We start from the raw sequence: 16,956 nt of genomic DNA on the forward strand, positions 1-16,956 counted from the left end.
CCAAAATGGTTTAATTCCATTAATGCTACAGACTCCCTTGAGTTCAGGCGAGGAAACAAAACAAAACAAAAACACATTTTGACTCATCCAACCATTTGCCACAGAAAAAAGTTTTGAAGGAAAAATAGTTGCATTAATAATATTAGCACTTTGGCAGCAGCTGTTCTTGCAAAGAGATGCTGAACTGTATTGAACTGAAAAAAGGATGAATGACTGGTTTTACTAAAGGTAGGGCTGGACACCCCTGCAGGCAAGACTTTGACCTGGTCTAGATGTGCAGGAGATTAGAGTTGGCAGAATGAACTGTACCACTTCAGGCTGCAAGTGGGGGATTGCATTTTTATCTATGTCTGTACGTATTAAATTTATTAGGTTCCTTTCTCAGAAAAAGAACCAAGGGATCTTATAACAGGTATTAAAACATACAAAAATTTAAAACAATTTAAAACAACTAAAAACAATAATAAAACACCAAGACGCAGCAAATCAGTTAAATTGAACTTAAAAAGGCCCATCATAGAATCACGGGGTTGGAAGGGGCCTACAAGACCATTGAGTCCAACCCCCTGCTCAATGCAGGAAGCCTGATTCCCAGGCGGTCTCCCATCCAAGTACCAACCAGGGCTGACCCTGCTTAGCTTCTGAGATCAGATGAGACCAGGCGCATCCAGCCCTTTGCTCATCATATGCTGTCAAATGTCTGTGGGTAAAGTGTTAACCTGGCACCGAAAAGATGATCATGTTGATGCCGGGTGGACCTCACTGGCGAAACCATTCCACAATCTGGCAGGAGGGGGGGGGGCACCACCGAAAAGGCCCTCTTCCTTGTTGCCATCCTCTGAACCTCCCTTGTAAGGGTAAGTTCTTACTGGGAGAGGTTCTTCTTTGGGCCTTGTGATCCCGAGCCGTGTAACCAGCACCTTGAACTGGGCTCAAAAACATACAGGCACCCAGGGCAAGCAGGCCAGAATCAGTGTTTCTGAAAGCTTCCCAGGGTAAAACAACTAGCTGATCAGGGGAAAAAAAGCTTTAGACCAGCCTGCTGTTCTAGCTTTTTACTTGCAGGGTTGTTTTTTTTTTTTTTTTAATGCAAGACAACATCCAAAAATGTAATCCCTCACCTGGCGTGGTAAAGTGTATTTTTCCACCTCAGAAACTGACCATCTCATTCTGGGGCATGCACAGACCAGTCCTTTTTAAGAAAAACTAAGTGGAGATGTAGCACTGTGTCAGGAGATGCTGGGGCTAGAATTGACTCTCTGTGTGGCTCCCTCTGTAGTGAGCTATCGGAACTGCGGCCTGAAACAGCTCCCTGGCAGTGAGTATTCTTAGGTTCTGGACCGGACCCACCCACCCAAGTTGGAAAGGAAGAGCTCTAAAAGGATTACTGTTTGGGCTGGGACTTGGCTGAGCAACAAGGTCTTCCTGGCTCTGGTGTGTTCCTGGGCTTTGCTTGGCTCTAACTCTCTGGCTTGACTCCCTGCCCATCTCTGACAGTACAGCTCATCCTCAACAAAGCAGATGATGTAGAATCATAGTATAGTAGGGTTGGAAGGGGCCTACAAGGCCATCGAGTCCAAACCCCTGCTCAATGCAGGAATCCAAGTCAGAGCATCCCTGACAGATGGCTGTCCAGCCTCGTCTTGAATGCCTCCAGTGTGGGAGAGCCCACCACCTCCCTAGGCAATTGGTTCCATTGTCGTATTGCTCTGACAGTCAGGAAGTTTCTCTTGATGTTCAGCCAGAATCTGGCTTCCTGTCACTTGAGCCCATTATTCAGTGTCCTGCACTCTGGGAATGCACAGCATATAAGCATCAATGTGATTCATGCTTATATGCTAGGAGATTAGACAAATTCCTTTACATCTCTATGCATAGTGCCATTATACAGTTTATTCACTAGGTGGCCCTGGACTTCATTGGGTCTCCGTGGCATCAGGGGAGGTTCTTGTTGCTCTTCTGGTCTTGTTTAAGAGAGACTATTAAAGTTCCTGCCTAGCTTCCTGACTGGTGTGTCCTCCAAGCCTTCCAATGACAAAGTCTATCTGTGCTAATCTAAAAATGCAATCTCCATATTATCTGGCATATTTGAGATTTAGAGTTAGTGAGTCGAGGAAATAAGATCCTTGGGTCCCCCCCCCCCCCGCTTCACCATAGTCTGCAATACAGCTTGTTTCGTTGAACCTGGTGAAATCTATGGCATTATCAAATGTGTAAGTACACTCAGAATATGATTGCAGGGTTCCAGCCATAATAATAAAAGAGGATGTGTGTCTGTCTCTCTGTCTGCACCATAGCACCAAGACTGTGAAATCTACACACCTGAAACTTGGCATGCGTACTAAGGGCACCCTAGGGGTGTGCACCTCAGGGTTATTTTGTTCTTTCAAAACATTAATTAATTTTAATGTGTCCATGTGTTTGAAGCCTGCAGTACCATCTTCAGTCACTAGGTGGCCAACCAGTGCATAGATTTCCAGTTGATACAGCTTGAAGTCACAGGAAAGTCACCGCAGAGACAGCATTATATGGTTGATCCCCCTGATGGGGGGCAGTCCCCCTCAGGGGAATGGAGTGAACAGACTCTTCCCTCAGGGGGCTATAGGGGTGCATAGGGGCTATGCCTAGGGAGGCCAGTGGGCATAGCTTCCCTCAGATGGGGTGGGCCAACTCTGACAACGGCCTAACTTAGCTTGAAAGATCCACTGTCAAACTAAGGGCTATTCTAACCTATGTGAACCTGGCTCCTTTTGCTAGTTGATGATAAAGCTGAGTGTTTGCATGTCCTATAGCCACACCATCCACACACAAAAGTTTTACATTGGTCCCACATAGCTTTCAATGGTCAGTGCCTGTTTATACAGCCAGTAATGGGAGAACTTCCAAGCAGAACGTTCCCTGCTGTTGGGTTCCAGAAATACTGTTTAGGCCACGCTCCCTGTGGCTGTTGAGGGAGTTTGGTCTATGATGACCCAGAAGAGTTTCATCCAAAGTGACGTTAACCAAAGACCTGTCTCTGTCGCATGAAACTGGTACGAAATTTGTAAAGAACAAGAACTTTGCATAAGGCACATACTGAAGGTACTTTTACATTTGGAAATCTCTTGCGTCTGGGTACCTTCTGATAGATAACCATAGGCTCACCAGACAAAATTTAGGCTCCACCCCATTACCATGACTATCTTCCATAGCAGACACTGCTGAAGAATGTGCTTCATTTCATTTTTTATTTTTTCGGTCTTGCTGCACCACCTACAGGGGAAAGTAAATCGAAGTAAATCGGTTGCTTAACTTGGTGCTTTGTGTCATGTATGGATTCTGCCTGGGCTGCAATTTGCTTAGCTTTAACACAGTTACAGCATCACATGCCCTTGGATCATTTTCTGGGGCCACAGCTGAGAATTACAGCAGTTCACATAACTTCCAAACTGGATGTGAAAATGAAATGCAAGTAGATTGTGCCGTGACTTCTGTTTCCAAGTGAATGGGCTACTGGCAGGGGTAGGAATTAAAATATCTACCCAATAAACCCCTTCACAAAATGGCCTCTGACAGAAATTGCTTGCATGCCGTCTGTCTGTCTGTCTGTCTGTCTGTCTGTCTGTCTATCTATCTATCTATCTATCTATTCATCCCCATTGCCTTGCTAGTAAGATGAACATTTTAAAATGTTAAACTTTACTTGGGCTTCTTGATTTTTGTTCATCTAGATCACATGTGGGCAACCTGCAGCCCTTGGGCAACTAGTTTGCGGGTGCCTAGCTACTGGTGCTCCCAAATTAAGGCTGACCACAACTACTCTGACATGTTCGCTATGGTTGGCCCTCTGCGCACGGCTGCTAGAGCATCTGGTAGACCATCCTCTAGAAGCTGCATTCTCTATGGTTGGCCCTCTGAATGCAATTGCTAGAGCATCTGCTAAATGATGCTCTAAAAGCCATGCTTGGAGGGCTGACCACAGATAGTATGGGTGCTAGAGTGTCTAGCACTAAGAGGCCAGTATTCCCCCATGAATTCGGCACTTGCTAGTCTTCCATGGGGAGTTGTAAAGGGAGAGGGCAGGCTTCAACCTCTCCCTTTGACCCTCATGATTCTAGAATCTAGATGGTTTAATTAGGAGAGCATTTTGGGGGGTGACTGGGAAGAGGGAAATGCAAAAGGGTTTCTTGTTAGGGGGGAATCTACCCCTAGCTGAAAATAATGGACAGTTGTTGGAATCACTTGGGAGATCACTACTGATAACACACAATAATACAAAAGGGGGAGGTGTGGTAAAAGAAACACATTGATCATATAATAAAGCATTTAGAAATCATATCATTTGACTCATTTGGTTATGTTATAGCTGCTTGCAATCAGAAGGCAAAGGAGAAGGAGTAACTATGCAATTGCAGGGATGGTCATCTTCTTTGTCTCAACACAGGTGAAATCTGAATGAAGTCCCACTGATCAATGGAAGAGCTGGAAATTTCATGGGACACCAAACAGTGACATGCCCCATAATTAGTTTATCAGAACTAAGATGATTAATTCGGCCAGGGCTCCAGCTAATGGGGTGGCCTTTGGGGCCTGGCTCATCAAGGAAGTTCCTGCTCATGCCCATAGGTCATGCTGTGATGTTCTCCTGAGGGTGCCCTCATCATCTGAGATGGGTTGGAAGGGGCCTACAAGGCCATCGAGTCCAACCCCCTGCTCAGTGCAGGAATCCAAGTCAGAGCATCCCCGACAAATGGCTGTCCAGCCTCGTCTTGAAGGCCTTCAGTGTGGGAGAGCCCACCACCTCCCCAGGTAATTGGTTCCATTGTCGTATTGCTCTTACAGTCAGGAGGTTTTTCCTGATGTTCAGCCAGAATCTGGCTTCCTGTAACTTGAGCCCATTATTCCGTGTCCTGCACTCTGGGATAATCAAGAAGAGATCCTGGCCTTCTTCTCTGTGACAACCTTTCAAGTACTTGAAGAGTGCTATCATATCTCCCCTCAGTCTTCTCTTCTCAAGGCTAAACATGCCCAGTTCTTTCAGTCTCTCCTCATAGGGCTTTGTTTCCAGTCCCCTTGTTGCCCTCCTCTGAACCCTCTCCAGTTTGTCTGCATCCTTCTTCAAGTGTGGTGCCCAGAACTGGACACAGTACTCCAGATGAGGCCTAACCAGTGCTGAGTAGAGGGGAACTAGTACTTCCCGGGATTTGGAAGCGATGCTTCTATGAATGCAGCCCAAAAGAGCATTTGCCTTTTTTGCAGCCACATCACATTGTTGGCTCATATTCAGCTTGTGATCGACAACAATTCCAAGATCCTTCTCGCTTGTAGTGTGGTTGAGCCACGTATTCCCCATCTTGTAACTGTGCATTTGGTTTCTTTTTCCTAGGTGCAGAACTTGGCATTTGTCCCTATTAAATGTCATTCTGTTGTTTTCTGCCCAGCGCTCCAGTCTATCCAGATCACTTTGAATTTTGTTTCTGTCTTCCAAAGTATTAGCTATCCCTCCCCATTTTGCGTCATCTGCAAATTTGATCAGCATTCCCTGCACCTCCTCCTCCAAGTCATTAATAAAAATGTTGAAGAGCACTGGGCCCAGGACTGAGCCCTGCGGTACCCCACTCGTTACCTCTCCCCAGTTTGAGAAGGTCCCATTGATAAGCAGTCTTTGAGTCCGATTCTGTAGCCAACTGTGGATCCACCGGATCGTTGTTTCATTTAGCCCACTTTGAGCTAGTTTGCTCATCAGGATATCATGGGGCACTTGGTCAAAAGCTTTGCTGAAGTCGAGGTATATGATGTCTACAGGTGACGCAGGTGACAGCTAGGGAGAGGTCACTGGTGGCTGTGGTGCTCCCTCTGTAGAACCCTGTCCCCAGGAAGGCCCACGTGACACCAGGGATGTCAGAGAAATCCACAACAGATTCAAATGCGTTTGGATTTCTATGAATCCGACTTCTGCAGTAGACCGGCTTTTTTTGAGTCACATGGATTCTGTGGACTGCTTTTTCACTTTGGGGGCACAGGATTTGTGCTAAGTTGCATTAGTGCAAGTGTGCATTAGAACATTTGCATATTAGTGCTAAAGTGCATTTCCTAATGCAAGTGCTAATGCACATTCGTTAATGCGCATTAGTGCCAGTTCACATTAACTAATGTGCATTAGTGCATCTCCGCAGGTGTGCATTAGCACTAATGCACATCAGCACTAATGCATAGTAGCACGAATTAGCGCAAGTAGAACAAAATTCTGATTAAAAAATCCAATTCCATCAATGAGGAGATGACAGAATGAAAGATGCCCAACGATCTGTGAAACACAGATGGGATGGATTTAACAAAATCCATACATGCCTATCTGACATGCATGCTATTATCTTTTCAGCTCCTGGTGAAGACTTTTTAGTTTAGTTTAGTTAAAAATTTAGTTGGGGTTGGGTTTAATCTTCTTGGTGGTTGGGGTTGGTTTAAAACTTTGTTCAAAGCTCTGTTCAGGCATGAAGCTTACTGGAAGATCTTGGGCAGTCTGATTCTACTGCTGCAAAGAAGATGACCATAACTGGAAATGCATTTTACAGGATTTTAGGGAAAGGAAAACAGGAATCAAACAAAAGGAAGGACGTCTGTTGTTATCCCGACATGTCTGACAACACTGAATGATTTAACAAAAGACAACATTTTCCTGCAAGGAAATGATTGGCTGACATAGAAGGACTCAGTCCTGAGCAACGGAGTCTTGCTGGTGACTCCAGTAGCTGCAGAAATTGAACCCAGAGAGCAAAATCACTAAAAAAAGCAGTGTATAATGATGATGATGATAATAATAATAATGCACATATAATTAGCTACAGAGGCAGAAGCATAGCTTTATGTGGTAATGATCAATAGCATCATTAGGTGTGTAAAGTCCCAACGCGACGGTTAGTTCACATAGAGAAGCGCCCCTGACGGTTTACATACCTCACTGTATCTCACAACCTCTTTTTGTTTTATTATCTCCAGTATCAACCACCGCTTTTAAATCAGTGTCAACCACTGCTTTCAAATAAAAGAGAGACACTAAATGTAGCCAGGCGATATTAGCAAAATCAACTGTAACAACATGGTCATGGAGTTGAAGTCAGTGGGCTAGGAAACAGGGATGTTGCTCGATTAAGACATCTTGGCTGATTAATCGTACGGGTTTTCAGTCAGATTAATCAGTTAACTGGTTACATTTGCAAATGAGTAAAACTGTAGCTTTGAAGCAAATGGGAAACTTTGCATTTATAAAATCGATGTGGGTGTTGTTCCAGAAGTTATCATAAAAGAGGCATTTGTTTTGTGGGTGAGGGAACGTGGTAGAAGGGGGAGATATATTTTTAAATAGTGTGTGTATAGGGAAAGGATTAAACCCCTTTCCCCATCTGCTATAGTCCCAATTTGACCCTTCCTTGCAGCTGCTATTTTAGAAGAATAAAATCACACACGGAACAGCCAACTATGGGCAGTATCCAATGGTGACATTCCGCAAACCCAAACAGTGCCAGTGGAGCTCCGCTGAACCTTTCTGTCGAGCGACATCTTTGCACAATGAGTGCAAAGCAGCTGCGCAACCAGCTGCACAATGCATTGCACAAGGGCTGATAGCAGTTGTACATGCAGTTGCACAAACAGGTTGCGCTAGAGTTATGCAAAACTGCTTGCACAATCACGCTTGCACAAACATAACTGTAGTTGGATTCTTCTCTTGTGCATAGTTCAGAACCAGGTTTCCACTTGCACAACATCAATTGGATGCTGCCCTATGCGTTTAACGAACAGTATAATTTGGCCTTAAAAGCTACCCTGGAAATGTCCAAGTGAATGAATGCAGCAGCTGTTGGAGGGAAAGGAAGCCAACTTCAGATTGTTTTGGTGGTTTTGCTATTCTGGACTCAAATCAAATTTGGGGTAGGGAATGAACATTTTACTTTCCACTTTTGCAAACTTTCCAAGGAAGTAGAAATGAATGTTTGGTCTTTGGAACAAGTTTGGAGACACCCATTTCGCCTTTGCTCTACCCTACCTTGAACAGGAATTTTCACTGTGGAGGAGAATATTTAATTTCAACACAGCATTTACTAAAATATAGTGCAGTCTGTTGCAAGTTCTGTCTGGTGATCAATAATTACACAATGTTTTTGTGGCTGATTTTGCTTTAAAAAAATCGCAAATAATGCAGCAAGCATGATAAAAATAGGGTTTGCGATTTTTTTCGTTATACATTAACAGTACATCTATAAATAATTTAAAAGCATTAATATATGTTTAAAGGATTGTTGTGTTCAACTGATAAATTTCAGAGAGACTGTTTATTATGAGCATTAACTTTTTTCGCCATTGCTGACAACTACGCATACTAACTTAGGGTGCAATCCAGGCAAAGTTAAATGTTTGTAAGACCCACTGATTTCAGTGGGAGAGATTGAAGAATGTTCTTAACTCTCTCGTTCAAATCAATGAGACAACTCTTTACTTTGGCAGGTTTGTGCCTTCAGTGTTTTGCTACCAATGCATTTAAGCATTTGTCAGGCTGTTTTGGAACACTAAATGCGAATAATATTTGATCTATGAAAATACAACCCCCTTCCAAGCTGGCAACTTCTAAAATAGCCTTTTGGGGTTGAATTCAGAGACTTAAAGGAAAAACATTTATGTTCTGGCTTTTATTCATACCATCCTTTACCCATTTATTAACTATTTATAGATGTACCACATTTAGAGATCAATCTAGTTATGTCTTGGAAAAATCCATTGCGTGCAATGGGATTTCTCCACATGTAACTAGACATGGAGTTCCAGCCCAAATGCTATGCATATTTACTCAGAAGTAAGTTTCCACTGAGTTTAATGGGACTTTCTCACATGCAAATGTGCATAGGATTGCCGCCTGAGAATGTGACTGCTTTGTGCTGACTATTAAACAGTTACCGAACAATTCTTCTATTGAACCAAATTGTGAATGGAAATGCAAGAAAAAAATAATCTCACATTGAGCATTATTTAAGATCCAGCCTTCCATCCATTCTCTAAAAGTATATATATATTTAATAACACTGAGCTAACAGTTCCCAAATATTTCTGGTTTGAAAGGGGGCTTTGATGGGGGAGCAGGGAGGAGAGGAAGATTTCCACAAGGCCTTCATTCAGCTTTTTCACCCCTTCACTCCCTGTTCGTGGTCCTAGCAGTGGTGGTACCTGTGTCCCTTTTACCCACAAGATGCCAGAGGGAGGGAAGGAGGTATTGCCCTTAGTCTGAGTTGGCTTCAAACATCACCATGTAGCTGAATCTCATTGGTTCCACCATGAAGTCAAATCAGAGTAAAGGTTCGTATCCAGTGTCTTGTGGTTTAAAAAAAGAGAGAGGAAAAAATGGCACCCAGCAGGAATGGGGAACATGGTTGCCATCACCAAATGGGATGAACATTTTGCCCTTGTTCTCCCCCACTCCTGCCCCCAGACACCACTTCCAAGGGTGGTATGCAGTGCTGGCAATGTGCTGTCTCTAAATATGTTGCACTAGTGGGAATGACCAATAGTGCAACAAGAAACTAGCACTTCCTACTGCAACCCAGGGAACTAGCCAAAGCTACCACTTCTGGAATGGGACAAGTCAGTGGAGGTCCCTTCTGTGTGCTCTGCTGACTTGTCCCATCCTGCCAGTGGTAGTTTCAGCTAGTTTCCAGTTGTACTAGCCAGTGCTAGCTTCCTGTTGAACTAGCAGACATTCCTGCTAGCGCAGCAATACCATCAGGTACTAGGGATATATGAGACTTTTGTTTTTGCTTGCAAAACATGCAAGCATGCCCCATTTGAAGCTCCAATTGCAAGCATGAGCATGTGCCTGCCAAAAATATTCATAAATTGTGGAACATGTGCTCCTGTTTGTCTTGTTCCCAGTTCCCGGTTTGAGTTGCACAAATATCCTAATTTGTGCAAATTTCCTCCATGAACTGAATCAGCCCCGCTTTAGTTGATGGAGGAAACTTGCGGAAACTTGCACAAATCTCCCATTCGATTACTGCTTGCTTTGCGCAAATTTCCCATTCGCACAAAGACAGCAGCAATGGCAAATGTGAATGGGAACTGGGCATGAGACAAGCGGTGGGACAATGTTCAGAGAACCCTGGCGATGGTGAACATCGCTCATTTGCCCAGCCCTATTGGATACTGCCTAAAATCTCCAAAGGGAAGAGTGGGCTTGTTCGAAGGATGTGAATAGGATAGCGAAGCTGTGTTGGGGAGGGCATTTTGGTTCAGCCCTAACCTTGAACAACTGCAATCAAAATGGCTTACTTGAGTGGCTTTTGCTGTGCCTCTTCTTCTTTCTTCGCTTTGACGATCCCCTTTGACCGTCCTTTTCAGCAAGGGCTTGTTCCGAGGGGACTGTTGCCGAACACGAAGAATCCTGAGAGATGTCTAGCAAGGAGTCTACAGAAGGCTTTTCATTTTCTTTCGCTGCCTCCGTCTGCGTTGTGATCTGAGGGGCTGTTGCCTCAGGCATTGGTAGCTCTTCAGTATTTCTAGGCACTTCCTCTGTCCTGCTGTCTTTTCTGATCGTGCTCCTTACCTGGTCACTAGAGTTTAAGTTGTTTTGTGAGCAAACAGGGTTGGTTCTCCTGGTTGCATCTCCTGATCCAGCTTGGTTCATCAAGACGGACAAGCTGCCTGAATCGCCACTGGCGAACTTTATGAAAGAGGTTGACTGAGACAACTCTAAGTCATTGTAGTCCACGGCCTGGCTGCTACCAGAGCCAGTCCTTTCCTGAAGCTTTGTTCCTGAATCGCCACTTGCAAACTTCACAAAAGAGGTTGACTGAGACAACACTAAGTCATTGTAGTCCATATTCTGGATGCTGTGGGAGGCCGTCTTCTCTTGAAGATTTGATCTGTTTTGGGGTTCCGTGCCTCCTTCCAAAGCAAATGCATTTAAGGTCTTCTTCTCAGTACTGGGCTGGGTTGGAGGACACCTGCCCTTTCCAACAGCACCAAGGGACTCCTCAGAAGCCGGCGAGTTGGTGACAACCTCGTGCTTATCACTCGTGGTGGCAGCTTCTGCAGGAGTCGTTTTTCCCGCTTGCCCCTGGAGCTTATTTTGTGTGATCACACCTTTCTCCTCCTTCATTGCGCCTTTCACAGCCGGAACACTTTGGCCTGAAAATAGGCAAAATGCACAAAGATCAACCCCACTTCTGGTTTTTGTATTTTGTGAATGACAAATGGAGAGGGAAAGGAAAGTAGCTTTGATGTTGTCTGACAAATGTTCACAAATCGGCCAGGTCGCTGCTGACTTACCCCCGCTGCCCCGCCCCTAAGAAAGAATTTGGGGAGAAAACTAGAGTTATGCTAGTGTGCAATCGTGCTTTGCAACTGGGTGCTTTTGTCATTGAATGATGAGAGATTCCATAATGCACGTGCATGAGTAAGGGCAACGACACATGACACTAAATGCATCACTACCAATCAAGTAAAGGTTTTTCGTCTATTTAATAAGGGCTTTTTTTAAATTGAGGCTGCAGAGTACAGGAAGGTTTTATTCTTTCCTCCCCAGCCATGTATTTTCCATGAAAATGACCCCCCTTCACTCGCGTTAGAAAAAAAGCTCCTGTTGGTGCCAATGGGAGCTTTTCTCCCATCACTAATTGCAGTGTGTGTGTGTGTGTGTGTGATTTTCACTGGATTTCCGGCTGGGGAGGGAAACTTACCCTCCCTGCATGCTGTATTTCTGAAAAAAATCACCCCCTTACACACATGCTTTAGTATTAAATAAACAAAACACTCTGACATGATTGATGGCAATGTATTTAGCCTCACGGGTTGGCAAACTCTAAATTAAACCTCACAAACATAAGATGGTGGTGGCAAAGGTGTTCTTGGGGCTATTCCAGTTCAGGCTGCTGGGGGGGGCGGGGGGGCTCAGATAATGGAATGTCCTTCCACACAAACAAATCAACAAACAAATCAACAAACAAATCACATCTCTCCACACAGAAAACCAGTATCTCAGGGGGAAAGATCCTTGTTCTCCACCTTGCTCTGGTAACGTGAGTTTCCCTGCCCTTGTTTTAGCGTATTGGCTATCTTTTGGAGGTGGGTGTGGGGGAGACATGGGAAATGTGACAATATCATGCTGCCTGTTGAGTAACCCATGGGGAAAAGAGGGCTACTCTTTTTGGTGTCAGCCTCATGTTTGCTATAGCCTAAAGGTAAAGGTGTCCCCAACCAGTCGTGTCCGACTCTAGGGTGTGGTGCTCATCTCCATTTCTAAGCTGAAGAGCCAGTGCTGTCCGAAGACGCTTCCGTGGTCATGTGGCCGGCATGACTGAACACCGAGGTGCACGGAACGCTGTCACCTTTCCCGCCGAAGCGGTGCCTATTTATCTACTTGTAATTTCTTGCTTTCGAACTGCTAGGTTGGCAGGAGCTGGGACTGAAGACGGGAGCTCACTCCGTCACACGGCACTCGGGTCACGAACTGCTGTCCTGCCGACCTTCCGGTCTGCAGTTCAGCGTCTTAACCGCTAAGCCTATGATGTGGTAAATACCAGATCTCACAAGAGGGCTCATTCAAATGAAACGTTTCCTACACAGAGCAGGATGAAACAAAAAATTACCTGAATGTCAGCGAGTGTTATATGAACAAATGTTTATGGGATGAGAGGCTGCCTATGAACTGAAAAGTTCTTATTCACTGTGTAACTATAGCTGGATATCTGATATTTTTTGCTTTACGTTCTCTGTTTATGCTGGGATTTTATTTAGATACCACGATGGTGGTATTATTATTATAGAATCATAGAATAGTAGGGTTGGAAGGGGCCTACAAGGCCATTGAGTCCAACCCCCATTATTATTATTATTACTGTTACCTTCTTAGCCACCTTTCATGCCATAGTCTTCTCAAGACAGCTTTCAGCATAAAACAATATACATAATAAATTCAAATCCAATATAAACAATTTAAAGTAGAATCAGTATAAACTACATTTTCAAAATATGTATTAACAGCAGATACCATTGAGATTTTCAACTAAAAGCCAGGGAGAACAGAAGAGTTCTTAAAACTCTCTTAAAAGCAGCCACAGATGGGGCCAACCATATATCTCTTTGTAGGAAATTCCACAGGATAGGGGCCACCACTGAGAAGGCCTTATCTCTGGTGCTCGCCAACCTTACTGATCTTGGTGGCAGGCCAACAAGCAGGGTCTCTTATTGCCACACTGAGTCTTTTTTCAATTAGAAATGGAACTCATTTTTTTTTTATAGAAAGCAAATGTTTTCAAGAAAGAAAGACAAACTAATGAACCATACATCTCTTGCTTTTTTAAAAAGGATGCAAGCCTGCCAGGAAAACATGTTTGTTTGCCAAATATGGGAGGCTGGAGTTTGCTGGCACTTTCTGGATTTCTGTTCTTACCGGTCTCTTTCCCTTTCTGAGGTTGACTGTGCGAGATTTTGGCAGGACTGTCTGAGTCAACCTTGTTCCTGGTAGTTTTCCGCAGCTGGAACCCCTTCCTTATATCAGCCAGTAAAGCATCAATAACGCAGACCTCTTCTTGTTTCACAACTCCTTTCTTAACTGTAGTCAGACATCAAAGAAAGAGTCAGTTGAATAATCAGATTGATAGAGCTGACAGACTTGGACCACTGGATTTGGTTGCATTTGATTACGGGAGCCTTTTGACTTGCACCTCCCTATAGATATGAATTAATTCTATTGGAAAAAAATGTGTTTGAGGTGGGGTATGGCAATATGAACATTCTATTTTTATTTATTTATTTAAAACATTTTTATCCCACCCAATATCATGAAGATCTCAGGGCAGCCAGGTTCTACCTGAGATGGCCCATTCACACTTGCATCATGTGATGATGCAGCCAGCCACCAAATGAGGGGCATTGTTGTGGAAATCATTCCATAAACCCCTTGGCTCCATTTCTATTCAATTAGTGCCTTATGTTCTGTCTGCCATGGGAAATTATGAAAACATTTTTGTAATATTGAATAGGGATTGATGAATCTGTCAGTTTCACTATTTTCCATATTCATTTAAAAAACAAAACAAAAAGCTCAAGTTCTTTCCATCCCAGATATGAAGAAATTTTGCAGATTTTGGTAGATTCGTATCAAAATGAACTGAAATGAAATTCTCACCCATCTCCACCAGCACAATTGAATAGGTACAGATATCTCCTTTCTTTCCATCCACATTTCAGTTTATTGTTATCAGGCTCATTGTACATAATCATTAACTTCAACAGCAATTATATAATCCACCTTTACAACCACACCTCCAAAGTATAACACATATTCTTAAAATCACTTTGTCAAAAGGTCTATTGGTGCAAAGCCAGAAGGCTTACAGGCTTATTCCTGTTCCAAAATGGAATAAATGAAGCCCAGTTATGTTGAAATGACTCCGTTGTGTTATTCCTTCCCTCCCACAGATGTTTATAAATTGTGGTTTTATTCATTACTGCATTACTGTCTCTACTGATGGAGAGAAGATACAAGGGCAGACTTCCAGCCTCTTGCCAATAATATGCATGCCCCGATTAGCATGCAAGTAACCATTACAAATGTGTTCTTCTCATACATGTTTGTCTATTGCTTTCAACGGAACAACTTGCAGGGTGTGTGGGATGGCATTTCCAGCATGGAGAGGGCCATGTTGTACCTCCCTGCCATATAGCTGTTAAAGGTGAGGAGCTTCTTGGAAAAAGGAGAGAGGGAAGGCACATGAGGCAGCCACCTTGCTGAAGCGAAGCAGGTCTGGGTCTGGTCAGTGCTTGGAGGGGAGACCACCTGGGAACCACATGTAGCCACCTTGCGTCCCATGATGGAAGAAAGGTGGGATATAAATGTAATAAATAATAAAAAATAAAATAATTCAGCACTAACATGGTTGAATACTCAGGGACTCAAAGCCAGACTTTTAAGAGCTAAGGACTCAAAGTCCTGGCAAATCTGTCCATTTCGCTTTCTTCCACATTCACTTTTTTTAAATCTCAAGTTCTTTCCATCCTGAATATTGTGGAAAAATGAACAGAAACAAAATTCTCACCATCCCTGGTACCAAGAAGTGTGCATGGGAAGTTACAAGTCTAAAGGATGCAAGCCTGTGCATGTTTAGATAGAAAAAGTCTTACAGTTCCCAGCATGGCTGGCTGAAGGGATTCTGGGAGTTATAAAACTTTCTTCTGTCTCAACATGCATAGGATTGTGCCTTAAGAGAGTGTATTGCCCTGGCCGTGGGCTTTGAACTCTTAATTTAGAGGTGTCAAGATAGTGATAAATCAGATGGAATGTATTGGCCTTTGACTTATCTCACATGCTCAGAGGCAAGGGAATTGCACCAATAATGAACTTAAGCAAAGCATTATGGACCTCTAGGCCCCTCTACCACTACAGATAACTTGGTTACAGGCCTGGGCCAATACATTCCACCTTAACAAGCTAGAGTGCCTTATCAAGATGTGCCTGAGAAGTGAAGTTTGTTTGTCTTAAAGATGCAGGTGGCTGTGTTGAGAAAGTATCCTTCTGACCAAGCATGGCTAGTCTATGCTGGGAATGAACGCTAGATGATGCTTGCTGCCGTCGTGCTGCCTCATTGCTAACATGAATGGTATAAAACCCATTGTACCCTATTGTCAGGAGCGCCCTGGCGGCCTCTTTCAGTCTACTCCAACAGCTAACTGAAGACACAGACAAAAGGATTCTTTTCAAGGCTTTAATCCTTTTACAACTTAATGACTCTTTCAGATGCTATTCACCAGTGACTAAGCAAGGAACAGCAGAGTAGCCTATGCTCCAGGTTAGGCAGTTGGTCCCCGTTTGAAGGAGAATTACGGGAAGACCCTGAACTTATGGGCTAGGGAGAGTTCCTCCCTCTTTCCCTTGGGTCCTCGGGACGCGACCGTTGCTTGCGTGCCAAACGAGCGCTACGCTTCCTTTCCGCGCCCTCCAGCTGTCGTTGCTCCCAGCGTCGGTGTCGAGCATCCAGCAACCCCCCTCCCGCACTCTCTCGCTGCCAGGGTCACTATCTATCCCAGGAATGCTGGCAGGAGGAATCTCTGCCAGCTGCTGTGCCTGTGAGAGATGAGAGTGCTCCTCTCCCATGGATTGCTGTTCCTCCTCAGAATCAGAACTGCTCTGGGGTTCTATCGGCTCAGTTTCCACCCTGACACCTATGGCTCTGGGTTCAGGGAAGCTGTCTGATCCAACCATGGGGTACGCCTGTATGCTGATTTTACTCAATAAAGTATCTCCTTGTAAGTAAACCTGGATCTGATTTATCACTCTCTTGGCACCTCTAAATTAAGAGTTTGAAGCCTACTGCAGGGGCAATACAGAGAGCAATCCTATGCTCTTGATGGAGTGCTTTAAGATCAGAGTGCTCTGTTCTTTCTTATGCCCTGTCTGCACTTGCTGACAGGCTGAAGTCAAGAGGGAGGCAGGGCTTACAGTATTTTTCTTTCATCCAGGGACAGAAGAAAAATCATTCTCTACCACTGCCAGCAATGAGTAGGAAACTTCAAGATGCGACCTTCAGCGCATCTCAATGTTTCCAGGGGTCGAGGGCATAGTCAGGAGCCAGGAGTGTTTGGGATTCCTCTGCAGACTGGAGGACAGCCTGCAGAGGAAGAATCACAGGGGAACCTACATGACAGTGAGCAAGAGACTGAAGGTCAGTCAAACAGAGGCGATGAAACCCAGGCCTACGACAAGAAGAAGAGAAGAGCGGTAGTAGTGGGAGACTCCTTGCTGTGTGAGATTGAGACCCAAACATGTCGCGAAGACCCGTGGACTCTCCAGGTATGTTGTCTCCCGGGAGGACAGATTAAAGACGTGAATGAAAAGTTGCCTGCACTTATAAAGCCCACTGACAGGTATCCCTTTCTTCTCATCCATGTGGGAACAAATGATACCGCCAAGCGGAGCTACGAAGAAATCATGTC

General features: G+C 44.3%; 1 protein-coding gene across 3 annotated transcripts in view; it reads right to left on the reverse strand.

Moving 5' to 3' along the window:
• Nucleotides 1-1,067: 1,067 nt before the first annotated feature.
• Nucleotides 1,068-16,956, reverse strand: part of INF2 (inverted formin 2) — an 88,005-nt gene continuing 72,116 nt past the window's right edge. The window contains exons 20-23 of one of the 3 annotated variants that reach the window (XM_084837509.1): nt 13,415-13,576; nt 10,294-11,151; nt 6,937-7,011; nt 1,068-3,252 (exon numbers count right to left, since the gene is read on the reverse strand). In XM_084837509.1, coding sequence (XP_084693635.1) covers nt 6,938-7,011; nt 10,294-11,151; nt 13,415-13,576 — 1,094 coding nt within the window. In that variant the 3' untranslated portion in view covers nt 1,068-3,252; nt 6,937. Of the gene's footprint in view, nt 3,253-6,936; nt 7,015-10,293; nt 11,152-13,414; nt 13,577-16,956 lie in introns of all 3 variants that reach the window. The other 2 variants (XM_084837500.1, XM_084837517.1) reach the window with 2 other exon arrangements.

This window comes from Heloderma suspectum, chromosome 1 (assembly GCF_057233095.1).
Source record: "Heloderma suspectum isolate Gila_16-S chromosome 1, 16-S_ref, whole genome shotgun sequence".
Classification (NCBI taxonomy): Eukaryota; Metazoa; Chordata; class Lepidosauria; order Squamata; family Helodermatidae; genus Heloderma; species Heloderma suspectum.